This window comes from Bubalus bubalis, chromosome 5 (assembly GCF_019923935.1).
Source record: "Bubalus bubalis isolate 160015118507 breed Murrah chromosome 5, NDDB_SH_1, whole genome shotgun sequence".
Lineage (NCBI taxonomy): Eukaryota > Metazoa > Chordata > Mammalia > Artiodactyla > Bovidae > Bubalus > Bubalus bubalis.
The window spans coordinates 3,442,172-3,465,484 of record NC_059161.1 but is presented as its reverse complement, the minus strand read 5'-3'; the positions used below and the strand labels follow the sequence as shown (position 1 = coordinate 3,465,484).

The 23,313-nt window shown below is 41.7% G+C and overlaps 1 protein-coding gene across 4 annotated transcripts in view; it reads left to right on the top strand.

Moving 5' to 3' along the window:
• The first annotated feature begins 14,709 nt into the window (after nucleotides 1–14,709).
• Nucleotides 14,710–23,313, top strand: part of PTPRC (protein tyrosine phosphatase receptor type C) — a 130,997-nt gene continuing 122,393 nt past the window's right edge. For all 4 annotated transcript variants that reach the window (XM_044942636.2, XM_044942635.2, XM_044942634.2 and 1 more), the window contains exons 1-2: nucleotides 14,710–14,866; nucleotides 14,948–15,063. In XM_044942636.2, the coding sequence (XP_044798571.2) occupies nucleotides 14,991–15,063 (73 nt within the window). In that variant the 5' untranslated portion in view covers nucleotides 14,710–14,866; nucleotides 14,948–14,990. The remainder of the gene's footprint in view (nucleotides 14,867–14,947; nucleotides 15,064–23,313) is intronic.

Here is a 23,313-nt window from a genome sequence, read left to right as displayed (position 1 = left end):
ATGAGGATTCAATGGAGAAGTGGAGATTTTAGAATTCTAATTGCTCTCGGTGTTCAGACCCCATCTAATTAACTTGAGAGCTTTGTGTTTCTGGTCTTACCATGGGGCATGTTCACGATTCACCCTGTTATTCCCAACAAGGGTAACTGACTCCTCTTTGATGGAGAAGTCGCTGACGATTACATAAGTCCCCTCGACTCCTGCTGCGTGCCAGATCATGGGAGATGGGGTTGGAGTTTTATTACCTGGTCACCCTTTTGTGTGTTCAGAGTGGAAGGTGGAGTCTCAGTGTGGTTCTAGAAAGTGCGAAGGTGACTTCCTTGGGCAGTTTTCCCAAAACACAATACTTCTCCCAAAGAAACAAAGGTCAAAATCCTGCAACCATCTGTCCATCTGAGCCAACTGATTACATATGAAAGCGAAGTCCATTGACTTCAAGTCACAAGTGCCCCTGGCAGGCCTGGTGGCAGATTCCTTCAGATTAGAGATTCTCAAACACTTGAACCGGGTTATTAAATTGTTAGTAAGAGATTAGAAAAGATGTGCTTGCAGAGTTTTGAAACTCACGTTTACACAGTTACAGCTTATTTTGGAAATCGGACTAAAATCTCATTTGGAAAAAGTTAGCATTTCCATTTTTGCCCCTCTTGCCACCATTGTGTGTGTGAGTCGCCCAGTCATGTCAACTCTTCATGACCCCAGGGACTGTAGCCCGCCAGGCTCCTCTATGCATGGGATTCTCCAGGCAAGGATACTGGAGTGGGTTGCCAGATCCAGGGGATCTTCCCAACCCAGGGATCAAACCCGAGCCTCCCACATTGCAGGCAGATTCTTTACCATCTGAGCTACCAGGGAAACCCTTGCAACTATTAAGGTTCACTAAAAACTACATTAAACTTTCCCCAAATGACATGATGATGGATTTAAGCCTCTAAATTAGAGCTAAAGGCAATTTGTTATTATCTTATCACATTATCTACGGAAGCTAATATGTGACAGATAATATTATGGGTAGAAAATGATGGAGTTTTGCCCTTAAGTAAAAAATAAAAGAGTGGTTAACTGAGAGCAAGTTAGTGGTCAGAGAGCAAGTAAGTGGGACGCTCAAGAATAGAAACAAGTTCTCTGACCCCGGGATCAATGTAGATCCCAGGCTGTGTTCTCCAAGGAACTGACGTTTCAGACACAGGCCATGGTGCCAGATGCTCAACATTCATTTCATTTAGTTCATGTTCCAATTCAGTAAAGTAGTGTCTACCCTTTTATACCGAGAAAGCCGTGCTAAGAAAAAGCACCATTACGTGTCGGTAGCAAAGTAACTTTTACACAAAGGTCTCCAAGCTTGGTGGCAGCTATTACCTTTTTAGGAAAGAAAGCTTTTACTCCAAAGTGCAAGCCGTCAATATACCACGCTGTGTCTCTACCAAAATTATATATGTTAAGGTTTCCTCACGTGGGAAAAATAAACGCATATCTTCCACTTACTCATTTAATCGTCTTCTTGTTCATGTATACCACCACGCTCTCCTTCACAGACATGAACTGCGGACTTTCCAGAAGACAGGCACTGGGCTTCCCTGGAGGGCCAGTGGTGAGATTCTGCACCTCCAATGCAGGAGATGCGGGTTCGATCCTGGTTGGTGATCTAGGGTCCCTCATGCCGTGCGGTGAGGCCAGGAAAAAAAGGGTATGTGCTGTGCCTGGCACCAGTGATTCAGTGGTGGGCAAGGTGAGCAGACCGCCGCCCTTATGGGGTTTACATCCAAGTGGGGAACATGGATGAAATCCCAATGATTGAAAGACGTTACAAAGGGAAAGACAGAGGGGCTGAAATAGAGGAGAGAAGCAGAGTTGGGGTCTTCTTTAGGAAGGATGGTTTGGAAAGGCCTTTCTGATAGTCAAGCCATGATGTGAAAAGGAGGAGTGTACTGGTCGATGAACGAGTTGGAGAAGAAGTTCCAGACGTGAGGCAGAATGAGAGAAGATAGTTTATTAGAGTGAGAGACGCTGTTAGAACAGCAGCAGGCTCAACGGAGAGCCGAGCCCTTTAGCGGGCTAGTAGCCAATTCTTAAACAGCCTCAAGACACAGAAGAATTGATGTTTTTGAACTATGTTGGTGTTGGAGAAGACTCTTGAGAGTCCCTTGGACTACAAGGAGATCAAATCAGTCAACCCCAAAGGAAATTAGTCCTGAATATTCATTGGAAGGACTGATGCTGAAGCTGAAGCTCCAATACTTTGGTCACCTGATGTGAAGAACTGACTCACTGGAAAAGACCCTGATGCTGGGAAAGATTGAAGGCAGGAGAAGGGGATGACAGAGGATGAGATGGCTGGATGGCATTACCGACTTGATGGGCACGAGTCTGAGCAAGCTCTGGGACTGGCGATGGACAGGGAAGCCTGGCGTGCTGCAGTCCATGGGGTCACAAAGAGTCGGACACCACTGAGCAACTGAACTGACTAACTGATCAAGAAGACACAGACAATTCCTATTGGAAGGGTGGCATTAGGTGATTGATTGGGATGTCATAGGGTGGGTAATAGGTGGATATTTTACCTGATATGGGGTCAGAGAACTGACCGGTTTAGATCCTGAGGCTCATGGAAACAGTCACTATGGGGCTTGGTCAGTTCCAGAGATTTTTTTTTTATCCTCTGACCTTGGTACAGGGTTCCAGAAGAAAGATTTGGTGATGGGAAGTAGGAGGGAAGGAGTGTAGTTCAAGTTAACCGCATACGTCATGGCCAACGTAAGGGGAGAACAAACACGGAAGCGTGGAATAAAACAGTCCACGGAATTAAGTGTGAGACCCAGGCTGGAATTTACAGGACTTTGTGGGCTCTCCTAAGGGGTTTGAATTTTATTTGAATTGCAAACAGGACCTTTAAGCAGATTGTATGCAAGGACCTATCTCGGGCTTATTTACATTTTAGGAGATTCTCTTGCTGCCCTAGTGGAGGATGGGTTTGAGCAAAGAAGAGTGGAAGCTGAGAGCTGGGTTAGGAGACCTTGCAGGTTCTCCAGGAGAAAACCTGTGTCATGCCCACATGGCAGTGGCGCCAGTGGGAAGAAGGACATGAGAGGGATGCACATTTTAGACCCAGGATTGAGAAAACTTACTTCTGGACTGGACTTGGCCATTTGAGATGAGCATGGGAAGTGAGGCTGATCTCCAGGTACCTGGCCTGAGTAGCTGGGTAGGTTGCGGTGCCCTTCACTGGGGCAGGGCTGTACGTGGGGCAGGAGGGTGGGATGTGGGGGGAGCGTGGAGAGTTCAGGGTCCACGTGTTGTTGGTGGAGCACAATCTTGTCATATTAGGCAATAGGAAATGGGTACAGAGGTAAAGTTTGGGCCTCGGGTAGAAAATACGGATGAAGATTTGAATCAGTGGAAGTCCACGGCATTTTAATTCACAGGATTCAATCAGACTGTCTTGGGAGAAAGTGTGGTGGAGGAGCAGGGCCATGAACTGCAGTGTTTAGAAGGTGGATAGAAGAGATTGGACATCACACCCTTGAAAAATTGCGTTATATACGTGTTTACACTGTTTACTACTTCTGAGAGACACGAAGGTAGGTTTGATTGGAAACGTTTCCTGATTCTGGGATTTTTCCATTTGAGTTGCATAGAATTATATGAGCTTGCAAATAAAATCCTTTAGTGTAGAATTGTGGAAGATCGGGTGGGGTTCAAGTGCTTATACTCAAGACTTGGGTTCAAATTTAAGTTCTGTCTCTTACAGTGTTAATAAACTGGGGGAAGTTTCTTTACTAATCTGAGCCTGAGAATGTGCTGACATATACTACTTGCCTCATCCTGGTGCTCTGACCCTGTGAGAAAATTCATGTTAATGTGAGAATAGTTTTTGATGAATGTATTACAATTCCTACTACTGCTATTACTGCTCTCAGTAGTGCTAAGAGAAAACGTTACGAATTAAAGATGACTCTCCCCTCTTGGCTCTTTAAACATAATCTTGTTCCATAAAATTGTCCAGGTTCATGGTATTTTCCCATTTTCACTCCAGTTCATTCCCTACTGTGCTGCCTTTCTTATCTTGCTTAATTTACAATGATTTTTTTTTTTCTGCTGTGAAAATTTACTACCTTTCATAATAAAGTGAAGGTCACTCTGTTGTGTCCAACTGTTTGGGACCCGATGGACTGTAGCCTGCCAGGCTCCTCTGTCCATGGAATTCTCTAAAGCAAGAATACTAAAGTGGGTTACCACTCTCTTCTTCAAGGGATCTTCCCAGCCCAGGGATCAAACCCAGGTATCCCACATTGTAGGCGGTTTCTTTACCATCTGAGCCACCAGGGAAGTCCAAGAATACTGGAGTGGGTTGCCTATTCCTTCTGCAGGGAATCTTCCCAACCCTGGAATCAATCCGGGGTCTCCTGCATTACAGGCAGATTCTTTACCAGCTGAGCCACCAGGGAAGCCCCCTACATAGTAAATATACTTTCAATTCATAAAAAAAGAAATATAGTGTCGAGGTTATCTGACAGGTGATAAGGGGTCATAAATGCTATGCTTCTCCTATAAGACAAGTAACATTTTTTTTTAATTAATTTTATATTGGAGTATAGTTGCTTTGCAATGTTGTGTTAGATTCTGCTGTGCTGCAAAGTGAATCAGCTATAAGTATACATATATCACCTAGTTTTTGAATTTCCTTCCTTTTTAGGCCATTACAGAGCACTGAGTGGAGTTCCCTGTGCTGTATGGTAGGTTCTCCTTAGTTAGCTAATAAATAACTTTTTACAGATGATATACCTTTGGCAGCCACAAAACCCAATGCTTGACAATCATCTAAAGAAAATAAAGACAATTCTTAAGATCTAAGCATGTCCTGAAGATTTGAAAAGTCTTAAATTCATCAAAAAAAAAATCGAACGCACACACATGTACACACATATATGTTTGCTCACGTTTATGTCACACAGCATCTTATGTTAGAGTTCCTGTGCATTTGTCCTCCCTGGCTGGAACTCCTGTAGTGTTTAGCTTGAAAGTGTGTCAGTCGCTCAGTCGTGTCTGACTCTTTGCAACCCTAAGAACTGTAGCCCACCAGGTTCCTCTGTCCATGGGATTTTCCAGGCAAGAATACTAGAGTGGGTTGCCATGCCCTTCTCCAGGGGATCTTCCTGACCCAGGGATTGAACCTGGGTCTCCTTCATTGCCAGCAGATTCTTTACCACCTGAGCCACCAGAGAAGCCCGAACTCCTCTAGGGCGTGGATAATATCTTACTCACTTTGATTTGTACTGTACTCTACATGTAGCAGTATTTTTTATTTTTTCCAACACTCTCTTGTTTCTACTTCCAAGTTCTTCTGAACATTTTTTTCCCTTATCTAAACCTAAGGTATTTTTGGAAAAACTCTAGCTGTCCTCCCAAACTTATATGTGCTCTCTTTTCCATAGTATAGAATTGTTGCCTGCAGTTGGAGACTACATTTTCCCATTGCCCTTCCCCAACCGTATCTGGCTCTGACAACATTACAAATCATGGTCAGTGGAGTGGGTGGCAAAGTGTGATTTCCAGGCCAAGGCCTCAAAGCACTGTGTATGACGTATCCACGCTGTCTTTACCCTTCTGCCACTGAACGCCAGCGACTCCAAGGCCAGGGAAGTGTGAAGCGGCAAGACGGAAAGGATCTAGTCCCTGCAGCACCGTGTGGGGAAGATCGACTTCCAAGCTGGGGACACTGGACTTGAACTATCTTGTGAGGCAGAAATAAGCTTTCACCGTGTTTGAAAAAGCCTTTGTAGATTTGAGGGTCTCTTTGATCCAGCAGGAAGAATTAACCCTAACTAATGGCCTGCTAGTGGCTCAGATGGTAAAGCGTCTGTCTGCAATGCAGGAGACCTGGGCTCGATTCCTGGGTTGGAAAGATCCCCTGGAGAAGGAAATGGCAGTTACTCTAGTGTTCTTGCCTGGAAAATGCCATGGACCTTGGAGCCTGGTAGGCTACTGTTCATGGGGTCACAAAGAGCTGGACACAACTGAGCGAGACTTCACTTTCACTTTAATGGAGTGCTTATTAGTGTTAAAAGGACTTCCGTCAAAACACAGCTACAACTTTTGGAAGATGATTTTGGTTTTACATGCTCTTTTGTTTCTTCCTGGATACAGAGTATAAAATGAACTTGTCTTGGTAAACAGGAAGAATAAGGGTGCCCTACTCAGCAAGCACAGATCTTCCTCACATGTGATGGGGTTACGTCCTGATAAGCTCACTGTAAGTTGAAAATTTCACAAGTCAAAATGCATTTCGTACATTAAACCTACTGAACATCGTAGCTTAGACTAGCCTGCCTCCGCTGTGCTTAGAACACTTGCATTCTAGCCTGAAGCTGGACAAGGTGATCTAACACAAAACCTAGTTTATAGTGAGGTGTTGAACATCTCCTGTAATTGACTGAATACTGCTCTGAAAGTGAAAAGCAGAATGGTTGTGAGTGTATGACTTGTTTACCTTCATGATCTCATGGCTGAATTGGAGCTAAGGTTGCCACAGCCCAGCCTTCAGAGAGAGTATTGTATAATGTATCGTTGGCCTGGGAAAAGATCAAAATTCAGTATCTGAAGTATGATTTCTGATGAATGCATATCATTTTTGCACCATCATAAGATCAAAAAAATGGTCAAGTCAAACCATCATGAGTTGGGGACTGTCTGTACAGCAGATACGATTCTGTGACTTTAATTCAGGTATCCTCAGGTTGTCACACTTCTTTATTTTTCTGTAACTCAAATCTAACCTGCTACCCACTTTATACCAGGAAGGGTAGAAACTTGAATCCTCACCTCAGGGCTGCACTGAAGTCCTGAGAGTCTTAGGCCATCCAGAAACATCAGGAAGGACTTCTGTTTATTCATTCATTTCACAACTAATGAGCGTTCACCTCTGCCCACGCGCTGGGGGTGCAGACTGCGTGGGACATTTGGCTTGGTGGTGGAGAAAGAAATTAACCAAACAATTACACAAACAATGTGACTGTGAAAATGAAATAAACACTGGGACGGTAATGGTAGGTTATTCGGTCTAATCAGAGACGTAAAGGAATGCTCCCCAAGATAGGGGTGCTTGGTCCTACCTGTAGGTTTCAAAGAGTGTCGACAGATGGAGAAGAGGACATTAGATGTAAAATCTCTTACCTGCATGAAACTATGGTAAACAGGAAGGTGTGAGCCAGTGTCTGTACCACTGGGGTGAAGAGATGGTGAAAAATTGGGTTGTAGAAGAAGCAGAAATTTGGGTCATGCAAAGCCACTGAAGGTCCTCTTAAGCATTTTTCTTTTACCCTAAATTCTGTGAAAAATATTGACAGGATGGAGGGCAGGTGCCTAAGGTATAATTTCATTTCAAAAAGACCTCACTAATTACAGAGTGGAGAATGAATTGGGGAGTAGGAAATGTTGTTAAAGCAGAAACAGGCAGAGCCGTGAAGAGCTCATCTTAATTGCGTCTTCACGAGGCGGTGGTCCCCTGGCTGGTGAGGTTGATGGAGAGAAATGGAAGATACACTTAGGAGATCACATGGAGAGGAGTTAGTGATGGACTGGAGGAAGTGAGTTTCGAGAATGACACTGAGGTTTCTATCTTCACAGCAGGATGGCTGGGAGTGCCACGAGCCGAGGTGGGAAGCTCTAGCACAGAAGTGCGTTTTGGGGAGAACGGTTGTGAGTTTGCTGTCTGCTGTCTCCCACAGATGATTCCCGACGATCCGCTCGGTCAGTTTTCTAAGCCTGTCAGGCACCTTACTGTACTGGCTGGCTGTCCTGCCAGAGTCCTCATTATTCGGCTAGCATCTCTCAGTGGCATGTTGGGACACAGCCCTGTTCCAATGACATGGGTGAGCATAAAGCAGACAGAAGTCAGAGGAAGGGATCGACTGAGACCAGCCCGCAGGGAAAGCTGGCCTGGGTCTCTTACACACCTGCTCACAAAGTCACACCTCCCACCCTTGTCTCTCCGTCCGCAGAGAAAGCTGGCTTCTCAGAAATCACGTTTGCACTAGGAAGTAGCCTGCACAACTCAGTGACCCAAGGTTTTCTCACCCTTCTAGTTCTCAGAAGCAGCACCTGCGAGGCTTCGAGTTAGGCAGGCTTGCAGCCACCTAGCTTTCAGTTCATCGGTTTGCAAGAAACACATGGGATTTAGGAATCTGCAGCACTGCCCTGGTTCCTCCCAAGCAACGTGCCCCGGAGGACACTTGGCGTGAAGCAGTCCAGGTGCTGGTGTTACACGAGTGTGCTAGTGCTCAGGGTTGTGGGGAGAGGGCTGGACCAGAAGGCTCCTCGGAAGAGACGGCCTCGGGCGTCTCCACCACTGGGCCTTATTCGAGCAAATAAAATGTTGTTTGAAAAATTATGTTTTCCAAATTAAAAAAAAAATCATACAGGAGTTCATCACCCTCAAAACAGAATGTGATGAGATGTGCCTGGCTGTCCAATGGTTAAGACTCTGTGCTTCTACTGCAGGGCGCACAGGTTCGCTTCCTGGTTATGAAACTAAGATCCCCAATGCTGGACAACTTGGCCCCCCCCCAAAAAATGTGCTATATCTCACATTATCAACCTAAGGGCATCTTCGAAATCATGTCCAATTGAAATCAGCACAATCAAAGCTTACATGTCAAATCTGAACAAATCAGAATGGAGAATGAATCTTTTTTAATTAATTAATTTTTATTAGCGTATAGCTGATCTACAATGTTGTGTTAGTTTCAGGTATGTAGCAAAGTGATTCAAGTATACATATATGTGTGTGTGCACACACGTGTGTGTGCTTGCTTAGTTGTGTCCAACTCTTCGTGCCCCTGTGGATTGTAGCCCGCCAGGCTCCTCTATCCATGGGATTTCCCAGGCCAGAATACTAGCGTGGTTGCTATTCCCTTCTCCAGCAGACCTTCTTGACCCTATCTTTTGTGCATCCTCTATTGGCAGGCAGACTCTTTACCACTGCGCCACCTGCGAAGACTGTATATGTGCCGCTAGATACATACTCTTTTATCAGACGCTTTTCCCCTCCAGGCTATTGCAATACACTGAGTACAGTTTCCTGCACTATCCCTCATTGTTTTCTTCTATAATGTGTTTTACAAGTTGGCCAAAGCAGTATGCAATGGCTTTATGAGGCCGAGGGCATGCTAAAGTTGAGACTTCCAGGAGACGGAAGTTCTAGGAGCACCTCACACCACATGTGCACTTGCTCTCACGTTCTTGGCCTTGGTTTTATGTAATTTAGCTTCACGGGGTCCGATCCATCGCCACTCTAACCCTATTCCCCTCGTGATTCTGTGTGACAAGCTTGGAACATTGGCATGTCCATATTTTTGACATTTTGAGATTTACTGTGAACTTTTTGACAGAACTTTTTTTTTTTAATCTGATTATGTGGACTAATTTAATGCTGGATTCATAAATTTTGAAACTTGTGTTTTTGCAACATTTATAGCATTGTCTACTGATTTATGTTTTGATACTATCCTACTGCTCCAGAGGGCTGTCAAACCACTGTGTGATTAAAATATGGACTTTAAAAAATTTTCCATCTTATGTTGGAGTATAGTTGATTAATAATGTTGTGTTAATTTCAAGTGATTCAGTTAATTTCATGTTAATTCAGTTAATTCAAGTTAATTTCATAATTTCAAGTGATTCATACAAGTATCCATTCTTTTTCAAATTCTTTTCCCCTTTAAGTACTACAGAATATTGAGCCAAATTCCTTGTGCTGTACAGTAGGTACTTGTTGGTAATCTATTTTAAATGCAGCATGAACTTCTAGAAATTTTTTTGTGAAAAGGTAAGTAAAATGCAGATGACTATTTAACAATATTTTCTAACTATAAGAGCTACTAAGCTATTAAGCTAGTGATAAGGAGTTTGAGCATGGTACGACACGTGGGAAAAGTCCCGCAAAGGAAAACCCGTGGGCGCAGGGGGGCAGGACCCCAGCTGTGTGGATATGGTATGAGGGGGGCGTCAGTGGCAGCTCAGATGGAGCCAAGTGTGCAGCATCTTTTGTTTTTTTATTTTCTATCTTGTTGAAAAAGTCACGACACTTAGGGTTGTGAAAACCGTGTGTTAGTCACTCAGTCATGTCCGACTCTTTGTGACCCCACCAGGCTCCTCCATAGGATTCTCCAGGCAAGAATACTGGGGTGGGTTGCCATTTCCTTCTCATGGGGATCTTCCTGACCCAGGGATGGAACCCGAGTCTCCTGCTTTGCAGGCAGACTCTTTACTGTCTGAGCCTCCAGGAAACTAAATCAGTCGAGGGAGCATTCAGTACAAGGCTTGGGTGAACTTGTTAGGTTACAGTTGAGGCATACACAGTAGGGTGTGCGGAGTCCTCTCTTTTACACCACCATGATTCCAACATTCTACTCCTCACGGCATTTGGAAGCCAATCAGTCTCCTCGACTATGTTTGCTGGGTATTGTATTATGCATCTAGTTGGGTAATTGGAATAGGCCAGAAAAGGAAGCCATCCATTGCCAGGAGCTGGTGCAGTAAGAGATGGAGAGAGACAGACAGACAGACACACAGATAGAGAGAAATAGCATCCTGAAGCCTTGAAAGGAACCAACCAATGTTAAACGCGGCTTGTCATCAGTCTTCTTACTGAAGCAGAGCGCTCATACCCAGGCTCAGACCTTATAGAATAAGGACAATGTGGGATCCATAGACCACCTGGCCAGAGTGGAATGTTCTCTGAATTTGTGAAAAGCTACAAGACCTTCTTATTGAGGTAGATTTGGAAATCTGTCAGAACTCACTGCCTGGATTGTATTTTTTTTTTTAATACATTACTGGTTTACTAAACAGTCTGAGCTCGTTAAAATAATTGTATACCCCTCCTGCCGTGGGTTATCTCTTTCAGTGTATTTCATTGATTCTGAGACACATATCTTATAAAGCACTTTGATCTGGCTGAAATCAGAATGCATCTTGCCATCCACAGTGTCTTTAAACCAATTAAAGAAAGCATATTGAATCTTCATTATCCATCTCTTAACATTATATAGGGAAGGTACCCCAACTGCTTAGCTACATTGGGGTAAAAAAGAGATCCATCCAGCTGAGCCGAACGATTGAACCTCAGTCAGCGTAGCTCTTTCACCTCCTCTCCTGAGTCCATAGGACGTTGTCAGGAGGAGGTGTAGAAGGTTCTGGAGAGGTGAGGTCCTCGGGGTGTTCCCCTTCCCTCCTCTGGGGCTCTCCTCTTTTGGTTGGGGCTGGAAGGAGGGACAGGATGCATGCTCTATTGTGTATGCTTCTAAGTGTAACCTCGTGTGTTCACACCATTAATGGAATGCTTGTTTCGTTAATTCAGTTCTCACAGCAACACCAAGGTAGAACTAATAGCTCCATATTAAGGAGATCAAGTCGTTGCTTGAACTAGGAGTTTACCCTGTTTCTTGGCCAGTAGGCAGAATCTTTTCTTTTGCATATCAGTATTGAATGTTTTGCATCAGTTGGCAGTGATGTTTGCGGATCCATGGGTCAGGTTACCGAGAATCGCCAGGAGAGCTAGGGTTCCGAGGTCCAGGAAGAGTGAAGCGGGCCTGGCCTGAGCTTGCTGGCCTGAGCTTGTCCTGTGGCAGGGACAGGAAGGACCTCTCATGACAGCTGCTACGGATGAGCCAGTGAGGGTCAGGGAATGTGTTTTGGAAGCTGGCTGGAGACAAGGGTTGGCGGAGAGGCTAACAGCTCGATGCTGCTGTGTCACGTGAGATGAGGACAGGGAAGTGAGTGCAGGGATCAGATCTTGGATGCAGGGATCATCAGCAAGGAGGCTTGGAAACAGTTCACACACCCCAACAGCTCCTGTGTCTCTCAAGATAAAGTGATAAGTGGCTTAGAACCTACGAGGTTTGGCAGGATTTGACTATCACCTCCTTCTGAGCCAGATAGTTTTTTTCTTTTTCATGTCTGGCTTAAAATTTTTTTTTAAATTAATATTAAAAAATAAAACTTTTGGCATGGCATGTGGGATCTTAGTTCTCTGCTAAGGTACTAAACTTGTGTCTCCAAGCAATGGATGGCAGAGTCTTAACCACTGGACCACCAGGGAAGTCGCTGAGAGCACTTGAACTGTATACTATTTACCCAGTGCTATCTTTCTATATGAGGCCCTATTTCTTTATACTTTTCTAGTATCCCTTATTGGAGAGGGCAATGGCACCCACTCCAGTACTCTTGCCTGGAAAATCCCATGGACGGAGGAGCCTGGTAGGCTGCAGTCCTTGGGGTCGCTAAGGGTTGGACACAACTGAGCGACTTCACTTTCACTTTTCACTTTCATGCATTGGAGAAGGAAATGGCAACCCACTCCAGTGTTCTTGCCTGGAGAATCCCAGGGACGGGAGAGCCTGGTGGGCTGCCGTCTATGGGGTTGCACAGAGTTGGACACGACTGAAGTGACTTAGCAGCAGCAGCAGTATCCCTTATACATTTTGCTACCCCAAAGTCTACTGTTTCTTGTTGACATTAAACTCAGTTTTAACACTTTAAAATAAAAACACCATCCAACTCATTTGTTTCTAATTAACCTCAGTGTTGCTTGGGTGGACTCTCTCTGCCCACTTGCCTGAAATGAAATTAAATCTCTGCATTTCTTCCTATTCCTTCAAAGTTGTAATCTGCAAAGCCCTTTTAAAAATGTCTCTTAAAGGCTTCTAATTCCCTCTCTTCAGTTTATTCAAAGTATATTGTCTTAACTCCCTTTTAAATGGCATGTCACACAGTTTTTTCATGGCTTTTAGTTTACCAAATATCCTACCATAAGAGTGAGCTAACAGAACACAGATATTTGCTTAAAGATACTCACAGCTAATCCCCAGATAGATTTCCATTGCAAATGTGTTTTAAGAAACAGCTTGAGGTGAGAAGAACTAAAATTCGTGACCTCTGCCACAGATCAATGTTTTCTGTAGGCCTAACTCCTCAACAGCAGTGTTGACGTGCAGAGACGCTTAATTTAAAAACACGTTTGTAAAAAGAGAACAGTATCATCTGTATGCCATCAAGTTCTAGCTTTCTGAGATTAAAAATTAGAAAAGTACAAAGTAAAAAAGATTGGAGAAGGAGATGAGAAAATGAAAAAAAAAAAGTAAAGCAAATAAGGAAAGTAAGATGAAACTTGAGGTTGGGTTCAAAACGTAGCTTGCTTACGTCCCAGCTGTGAGACTTCAGACAAATCACCTAAGCTCTCTGAACTTTACAGATAAGATGAAGAATTATGTATCTCTTTATCTCCAAGTTTGTTGTACAAATTGTATTATATGATTAAAGGGCTAAGCATTTTCCTGGATGTGCTGAGAGTACAGAAGTGTTAGCTACTATAACAAACATCATTTAAAATCATAATAATAACAAGAATCTCCTTAGAATGCTACTTACTAATTGGAAATTAAGGGGTGGAATTATTTTCATTTGTACCAAGTGGGAGGGTATGTGCAAATTGGGTTCTGAAGTTCCTAGCAGCTAAAGTAAGAGAAAAACAAGTATGCAAACATCAAAAGGTTTATACACAACAACATAGGAATCCTGCTCAAGCACTTCCTAGCCAGATCATTGCAAGGGCTCTGTCTTCGGGTTCCTTCCGCCTGATCTGTAGTTCAGAGCACGACGCCTGGTCTATGCGTGCAGTAGGGGATTTTATTAATGCATGCCTGCAGGTTCTGTGATGAGGAGACCAGTTCACTCCATTGTATTGCTGACTTCTTAAAAAATGTCTGTTATTTATCGGTTTATCTGACTTTGCCGGGTCCTCATTGCGGCACAGGGGTTCTTTTGTTGCCGAGTGCAGGATGTTTCAGTTGCAGCACTTGGGGTCTAGTTCCCTGACCAGGGATTGAACGCGGGCCCCCTGCGTTGGGAGCTCGGAGTCTTAGCCACTGGACCACCAGGGCAGTCCTGTACTGCTGATGTCATAGAGGCTTCCTTCTCGCACGCATTTTCCTAATTAATGGACTTACTGAGAACACCATCAAAATCACAAAGGATGTTGTGTATTTATTTGCAGTCATTTAATCAGAAAGGTTGAGATAGTATGGCTGAGGGGGAATAAAAGGTTAACTTTTGTAAAAAACAGCTCTTGATTGAATGTCTCTTCTTTCCCTCATCAGCAATACCAAGAATATCTCAGGTCACAGAGGCACTCCTTCTTAAAGCATGATTTACTGCAGGAGAAGTGAGTTTCTGATTCCATTCCCAGCCCTGCAAGAATATCTGTGAAAGATTTGGGGCAAGCCTATTAAGCTTTCTGAAAGTGCTTTGCATAGAGAGTGGCTGGATACTCGAACTGTCATACTGCGGGGTTCTGAATGCCCTAATGGTACAAGATTCTGGTTGTCGAAAATAACCAGAGAGGTAGTTGCTTTTTCATTCATTTGGTCATTTTAAGACAAATACAGTTTTTTTTTCCTTCATTAATTCAATTAGCATATCATCTTGCCAGTCCTTATTTTTGTTATACCCATGCTGACTGTTTTATCATTGTTTAGGTAAGAATGTTATGGATTTTTGAGGGTGGGGCATGTCATTTTCTAGTTATCATGAATACTTCATGGGAGTATTGTTTGGATATGAAAAATGCATCTTTCTTGGGGAAAATCTTTTGAGAGGCCTAGTAAGTCAGTCTAATTACTTGAATTAAGGAAGTAGGAGGCCTTGGCAGTGACTTTGAACAACTTTCTTGACTTCCTGCAAAGAGGACCCTTTGCAGCCCTTTTGGAGAAGTTAGTAAAACCGAATCTGACATCACTGCCTCGCAGCAAGTGGTTTGTTCTCAGGGCAGCAGGAGGAAATCGCCCCTGTCTGATAAGACACCAGTTCAAGAGTACGCATTCACTTTTTTCCTTCTTGATTCGGCCTTACAGAGAAACATTGGTTCGGAGATAACCATTATTTTGCCTTTCAGAAGGACGCATGCTGTCTCTCGGGAGTTTGGCTGATTTCCAGATATGACCATGTATCTGTGGCTTAAACTTCTGGCGTTCGGCTTTGCCTTCCTGGACATCGCAGTGTTTGTTGCAGGTAAGCACAAGGAAATTCATATTTCCTTAGTTATTTGTGTGTGTGTGTAAGGACATTGGTTTGAAATAGACATAAAAGCAAGTGAAGTGTTGGTGACTGGAGGTGAGGAAGCCCGCTGTAAAATGGTCAAGGTCATTGTCCCTCGGAGAGACATGGCTCCCTGGGGCACAGAACACATTGTTTCTGTTTAAAAAGGCATACATGTTTGGCCCGAAAATCAAATTCCAAAGGCAAACATTGTCTATCTGTGTCTTGGTTTACAAACTGTTCAAGGGTATTCCAACAGCAGTGTTGAAAGTCTGAAGATATCTGAATGACCAAAAAACTAGATTTTGGTCTTTTTAACAAACACTGCATTTGTAAAAATCATAATATGGCTTTGTTTGCACACAAACCACTCCTTTTTTTTGGACTGGGGGTTTGCTTCCTCAAATTTTGATTATGGCCAAAATATTTTATTGAATACTTAATTGTATGGTACTTAAAAAAAAAAGCAAATTTGGATATGGAATTAAAGAGTAACTTTTTGCAAAATTTTTATCACAAAATGTATTTTAAATCAAGGTTTTTGTTCCTTACAATCCTTTGAATGATTATTTCCTCTGAATACTCTTGCGGGGCCACCGCCCTTCCTGGGTGCTGGGTAAATCTTACAGCCTTGACGAGATAAAAATACTTAAACTCTTAAGAATCATGCAAAGGATGCATTCTATAGGAAAATGTAACTGACCGGAGCTCCTGCATCTATTCAGCTTTAAGATCTTTGCACACTTCTGGGCTACTTAGTGGACATTTCTCGAACGGTTCCAGGGTCATGAGTACATTTTGGTTGATATTTAGTATGACTTCTTATGGTGGAGGATCGAAAAGCTTTATTTAAAAATTGTTATTAAAAGGATATTTGAAATGGTATTTTTGCAGATTTCTAAATAAGTTAAAAAAATGGGAAACATATTTTTAAAAATCTTGCTTATTGTAATTCACTTTGAAATGCCTTTTTAAAAATTTTCCACCACTCTCCTTTTCTCTAAAAGACAGGACAGAAGTTCTCTTCTGAACATGTTACACTGTTAATTTAGATTCTGTGAAACTAAAAATGGTAGAAAGCAGTGTGTATATATATAAATATTTTTTCTTTAACTGCAAAAATGGATTAAATATTTTTTATGTAGGTATAGCATTTTGCCTTAGTACAGAAAATGTTTATTAAGTTACCATTCCTATGAAGCTGGTTATCACAATTAAAGTATTATAAGAAATAATAATTTTTATAAGGTAATATGTATATTATCACATCAGAGTAAATTTCCATTAAAATTCTCACTCAGAAACGGTTGCACAACTTTCTAAATGAGATATTTTGTAGGCCATAGAGCAAACTACCATAAAAATTTCAACTTCGCCTACTAAGGCTTTTTACTCTAAGAAACATCTTTGAATTTATATTCAACATGAGAGTATAAAATGATCTAGAAACCTTTAAACCAATTTTGCTGAATAGTTTGTACCATAGATAAATGGATAGGTATACAAAGATTTATTTTGAAAGACCAAGTTTAACCTGAGCTGCTCAGAGAAACCCTGAAGGCAATGTTTTTCTAGTCTTCCTGGAACATATACTCATTTTGGGGGAAAAAATATAGATACAATTATCTAGGTGTGCAACTCTTGTTTATCATACTTTGAAGTCCCAAGAGAGATTTAATGATTCACTGCATAATTTGGGAAATTATTAGTTCTTTCAATGATATATTTTCTTTTATTAGCAAGCTGTGAGCTGGAGTATATGTTTTATTTGAAGGTGTTAAATTGAGTTTTATAAGAAATATTAGACATCAAATTTATATTGTGCATTCTAAACACATAAAGAAATAGAGCCAAATGGAGAGAGACATCAATGGATAAATGGGTGCACAACTTGGATATGTTATTTAATCTCTAAAATACAAATGTTGGCAGAGTTCAGCTTTCCCAGAGCAGTCACAATGCTGGGTTGAGTTTTACATAAAAGTCAGTAATCTCTTTGCTCTGTGCCTCTTTGCTGAGATAACAGGAAACCAACATTTTGTTTAAATTTTCTAAATAATTAGGGGGGAGAGAGATGGTTTCAAGAATGCAGGTAGAGATGAGTGATCTCTGGCTTGAACCAAGTATGGCCAGGTTACAGCTTTGTACCGTCACAGCTATGAATGCAGGAGTTATGTGAGTTATGAGTCATAACGGTTAAGAGTTGTTTCCTGGACATAGTTTTCATTTTTCCATCGACAAAAAATAAATAGCTTATGTTACAAATGTGTACTTTGCCTTGCACACTTGCGGGAGTTCAGTCTAACTGTGAATGGAATTGGATCGGCAATCCTATTAAGGTCTAAATACAATGTAGAGATTTGGGGGTGTGGGGATGAAGATGTACTGATTTTTTGGAAAGTATTTTTCCTAATACACATCTGCCTGGGATCCTTATTATTGCTAGAATTTGAAACACGTTTGGTGAGGGAAAGGTAAGGTGAGGTTGGGGGTCTGCTTTCCTTTTCCACCCTTGCTCCACGGACTGAGCGCAGGGTCAGCGCACTCAGTACTGAGCTAGGTCTTTGCTGTATCCTGGGTTACGTGGTGTCCTTTTGATAGTTAACCTCTGTAAGACTATAGATGCTTCTACATCTCACACACACACACACATGAACAGGCTAGTTATAATGTGTGGGCTATATATATGTTAGTTATTTCATTACACATATAAACACATATATGAGTATATATTGGTTTCTCATCTGTCTACTGGTTCTCCATATTTGTCTGCTTTTAAACATTGTGGTTCTACAGGCCTCAATCTTCGGCCAGTTTTATTCTCATTTCTAAACTCAGAGTTCCTTATCATCACCTGCTATGTACTAATGGTCCTTATTCTGTCTCCAGATTCACCCCTTACACGGGTGAACCTACCTCCTTGCCTAAATGGAATCTTGTTTCATTGCCTTGCGTTTTTGCAAAAGAGAAAGTCTGAAATATGTATATTTAAATGGTCCCCAAGTCTTATCATTTTACTTTATAAAGATCTCTAAAATCTTTCCCCTCTTCATCTCCATTGCCATCCCTTTAATTCATGTCTTTATCACTTTTCACACTCAGTATTGTAACGATCTCCTCATCTGTCCATTTCTTTTCATACCCTACAGCTTTAAAAATATAAAATGAAAGAGGAAAACACCCTCCGACATCTTCTCATCGCCTTGGTTTACATTCTAAACTCACTGCCGGGGCACTCCTCAGGGAGCTGGGAGCTGGGCAGAGATATTTTTTCCTTTTAAGATGGACTAAAATAGAGTGAGCCGGAGGCAGTTTCAACACCCTGCTTCTCTCCACTTGCTCCAGGCCTTTAAGGTGCTGTGCAAATCCTGTTTCCCCTCTAAAGTTCTCTGTCATCACTCTTCCCACAAAATATCTCCACCATGATTCTATACATTTTATCACCCTTCCTTGTATAAAAAACGAAGCAGTGTTTCACATACTGTTTCAGTTTGTTGCTCTTGGCCATTACTATTTACCAATCAGAGCATGCTTGCCAGTGTAACTCACATGAAAGCGGGAACCATCTTTTTTGTATCATCTGTGCTTGATTTCTTCCCAGGTGCTGAAAAAGTAATGGGCGTTTTTTTTTGGGGGGGGCAGGGGTGGGGAGCATACCTGCAGATTATAATAGTATAGAAATGAGGCGGGGGTGGGGGGAGGCGATGAGAAAAAAGTAAAGACAGAAAGAGGAGAAATATAAGACGAAAAAACTAGCTAGAGGCTAAGTGGAAGGATGGAGGCTGTTTGAGAAAATGAGCAATTTTATCAAGATTAGATAAAATCATTTTAGATCTAAATCTTTACAGGCGTTGCCCCCCCCCCCATTTCCTTCTTTCATATCATTTTACTTTTTACCTGGGAAGAGCCTCTGATTTCTTAAAAATCCAATGTTAAGAATATTGTTGCTAAATTTTTCTTCACTTGCTGTTTTGGACATTCTTGTTAGAGCATTTTGTTTGATGGATCAGTTTTGTTCTTCAAATCCAGATGTCCTTGGGGCAAAAAGTAAGAATTAGGAAGGGAGGGACTCATGTGGCAGGGGTACAAGACACCTGGGGCTTGTCCAGCCTTTCCGCGGACCCGCGTGGGCGGCACTTGACCTAGATCCCTGGGGCCGTTTCCAAGGGCAGATGGAAGACAGCTCCCCCTGTCAGCCTCACCATCTGTGCACAGCAAGCCTGGAGGAGTCTGAGTATCCCTTCTTCCTAAATAATGTGATACTGAATTTCAGTCTGAGCAGGTGAAGAGCAGAGATTTGTAGTCAGGTTGATTAAATTTGTTACTGAAAGTCCAGCGTGAACATTGCAAGGTTTTGTTTTTAGACCCCGTGTAGGTAAGGCAATGGTGCAGAGAAAGAAATTCGTCTTCAGGGCAGTTCTCTGGTCATTTTCAGTCATCTTCTACGTTTATGAGAATTGTTAGGAGAGAAGACAATGGAATTTAACTTAACCTCAGTTTAAACTTAATTTTAATCTTGTCTAAATAGTTTTTTTTCATTATAAGGCACCCAACCACATCAAAGCTGCCTAACACTAAAGAATTAATGCTATGACGTTTACAAGCATAAAGATATTAGTAGTAGTCTTATAAGCAATGAGGATTTACTATATAGCACAGGGTACTACATTCAATATCTTGTAATAACTTATAATGGAAAATAATCTGAAAAAAAATCACTGAATCACTTTGCTGTACACCTGAAACTAAAACAATATTATAAACCAACTGTACTTCAATTAAAAAAAAGATAGTAGTCTTATGGAAGGATAAAGAAAAAATATTGCAGGCTATTCATTTAAAAATACCATGTAATATCTATTTCTACATAGTTCTGAAACACATGGAAGTAAATATAGAAATTATTAGATTTTTTGTACACAGCTAACCCAACCAATATTTAGATTAGAAAATGTTTAATTATTTCCCAAAATCTTTAATATGCATTCCTTTAACCATTAACTATATACATCAATATATTACTTAAATTTCAGTCTCTCAAGAGTTTGGGGAATGGCTCTTATAAGCAGAATATTATGTGTTCAGATATAACAACAGAAACAAGAAAAAATAAAGAAATGAAAAGCTTCCTACTCTTTCAGCTGGGACAAACATAAGTAAACAGAAAGTCAGTGAGGTACTCGAGAATTGTTCACGTCCCATCGCTGTATCTTCTGCTGATTCATTTTTGAAAAGATAACCAGGAAGATTATCAATGCTTTTATTAGGTTCTTTACTGATGACCCAAACTGAAGCAAACGTTAACATCTTTTATGGCGCGAAGCTATCCAGTGTTGAAAAGTAAACATTCACTTCCTGTTAAAAATGAGACACATGCATCTGAAGTGAACAAAATTTGCCTTACTAAAACTTCAGTTTCTCCTGTAAGTGTATTGCAGGTGTGATAAAGTTGTAACTATGTGTCATGATATCTAAATGAAAATAATTGTCATTCATATATTAAAAAATTTACTTTCAAACAAAATGTGATTGACTGGAGGAAATTCCTCAACCCCCTGAAAAAGTGATCTTCTGGAGCAGAGCCTAAGGGCTGAGGGCACCTCGATGTCCTGCTCTGATGTAGTGTTAGGAAATGAGCAGCTGGCAAAGTGTACTTAGCAAAAATCCCTGATGGATAAGAAGAATCTCTGTATTGTCAATTAAAAACATGTCCCGGCAGTCATGAAAAGGGATTAGAGACACATGTATAAGTAATAGTGTTAAGAGATGTTATCATAGGGACAGTATCAAGGGAATAAAGTGTGGTCACTGTATTTTAAATGTATCTGCTTAAAGGAAAAAAAAAATCCTTTATTTACTGATAAAAGAGACACATTAAGCATCATAGGAAGTGAGTCGGGACTGATTCCAAGTTGGAGAAGACTGTGGCAGGTGGAATGAGAAATACATTGGAAATCAAATTCTATGAATTGTACCATCTGGGTCGAATAACTTTCCACTTTTGATCCACAGTTTCCTCATCTATAAACTGTCATTGGCACGAAAAGTGACAATCTTGTCAAAATGCTTTGAAAACTATGAGATACTCTGCAAAGTTGGAAATTCCATGCAATCAGCACACAGCTCTTCCCCACTGAAACGTGGGTCCCAGTCACACCTCTTCCTTGGGGAGTGAGTAGATGAAGCTGCAGTCTGTGTGGCAGAGGAATAAACCCTTAGGAATCTATGAATGTTTTAAATTTCGTATCCCCTGTTGTAGAGGTTTGCAAACTCTTCTGGATTCTACTTCTTAAGTGGTTTATAGATCCATCCTGTATCACAGCTCTGCTCCAGAGTCTTATTTCTTTCTGTAACCATAGTCTGGAACCTTGATTCTCCTCAGACCCCCCTAGGACTATCTTTGTAAAGGCAAAACTCACCTTTGCTCATGCCTTCTTCAGTGCCTCCCAGAGGGATAGAGAACATATGGATCCCGTGATTTTGATCTCAGGAGTGTTTTGACTCAACATTTATGAATATAAACATTAAATTAGAATATACCAACATTTTTGAGTTTTCCTTGAAAATAGATTTCACACAAAAATCTCCCTCCATTAAGCCAATTTAATTCTGTGAGTATTTTTTTATATAACTTAATTGAATCATTACCAGTCTTTCCATTTTTATTTTACTGAACTAAAGTTCAACAGCATCAGTTTTCATGTAGCTTTTACAATTGTTATTAAATTCATGAATTGATTTTTATTCACATCACATTTACTGATTATGCCTGTGGGATTTTTTCCTTTATGGCTATTGTTTTTCTAAGTGTAATTTTTCTTGTCAAGTAATATACGTGCTTGGTTGCTCAGTGGTATCTGACTCTTTGCAACCCCCCTGGACTGTAGCCCACCAGGCTCCCCTGTCCATGGGATTCTCCAGGCAAGAATACTGGAGTAGGTTGCCATGCCCTCCTCCAGGGGATATTCCCAACCCAGGGATAGAACCCAGATCTTCCGCATTGCAGGAGGATTCTTTACCATCTGAGCCACCAGGGAGGCCCTATTATTTTTCCAAGTGTAATTTTTCCTGTCAAGCAATACAGATCTAAATTCTCCCAAAGGCTTTAATTTTTCTATGTAGCCAGAAACAACATTTCCTGTGTGCAGTTTTAGACACTGTTGATTTCTTTTTTTTTTTTTCACATTTCAAAGTCACATAAAATGTAACTTATGTTATATAATTTTTCACTGTTGTCAAATTTAAATTGGGCAGTACTAGCCATCATCAGATCTATTTTGTGTTGATACCTCTGTTAGTAACACCCATTTTGTGATTGAGAGCTCTTTCAGCAAGTTTCCTTTGAGATTTTGAGTTTTCGTTTTTTCTCAGGTAGCCAATGGAAACTTTAGAAACACTTATTGGACTGTTGTACAGTCTAGCATTATTATATTTTAATTCTCATTTGTTTGTGCCAACTTCTTACTAACTGGTAGAGCAAAAGATAAATAGAACAATCAACAGAAGTCTAAAATGTTCTCAAGACACCATGGCAAGTGAAGTAACAGAATAAAGTGTCTAATGGGCTTCCCTGGTGGCTCAGATGGTAAAGTATCTGCCTGCAATGTGGGAGACCAGGGATCGGTCCCTGAGTCCGGAAGATCCCCTGGAGAAGGAAGTGGCACCCCACTCCAGTATCCTTGCCTGGAGAATCCCATGCACAGAGGAGCTGGTGGGCTGCAGTCCACGGGCTCACAGAGTCGGACACGCCTGAGCAACTGACACACAAGCACCCTCCTCTGTTCTCTGCGCGTTTAGGGAAAATGAAAGCAGTTAGCACAGCACGTATGGCTCTAGGGGAATCCCTCTAGATTTCTCCAGCTGTATCTGGAGCCACTTTGTGACATGTACTGTATACTCTTGTCACTTCCATTTCCCTAAAATACAGTGTTTTCCTGCCTGCAAGCTGTTGCAGCTCTTCCCCACTGTGCTTTCTTCCCTCCGTACTGTTTTTAAATTGGGCAAAGTATAATTGCTCTTCAAAATTTAGTTCAAAGGTCACCTCCTGCGGGCAGCCCTCCTGTACTTGCCCTGGTCTTCTACTCCTTTCACACTTGGGTAGGTCCTCTTCTGACCTGGAGGTCTGTTTCTCACCGCTGCTGGTGAGCTCCCGTAGGTTTTCAGCAGGTCTCTACTCATTTACCAGAGGTGAATGGTCCAACCCAACTCTGTCCTTGGAAGAAC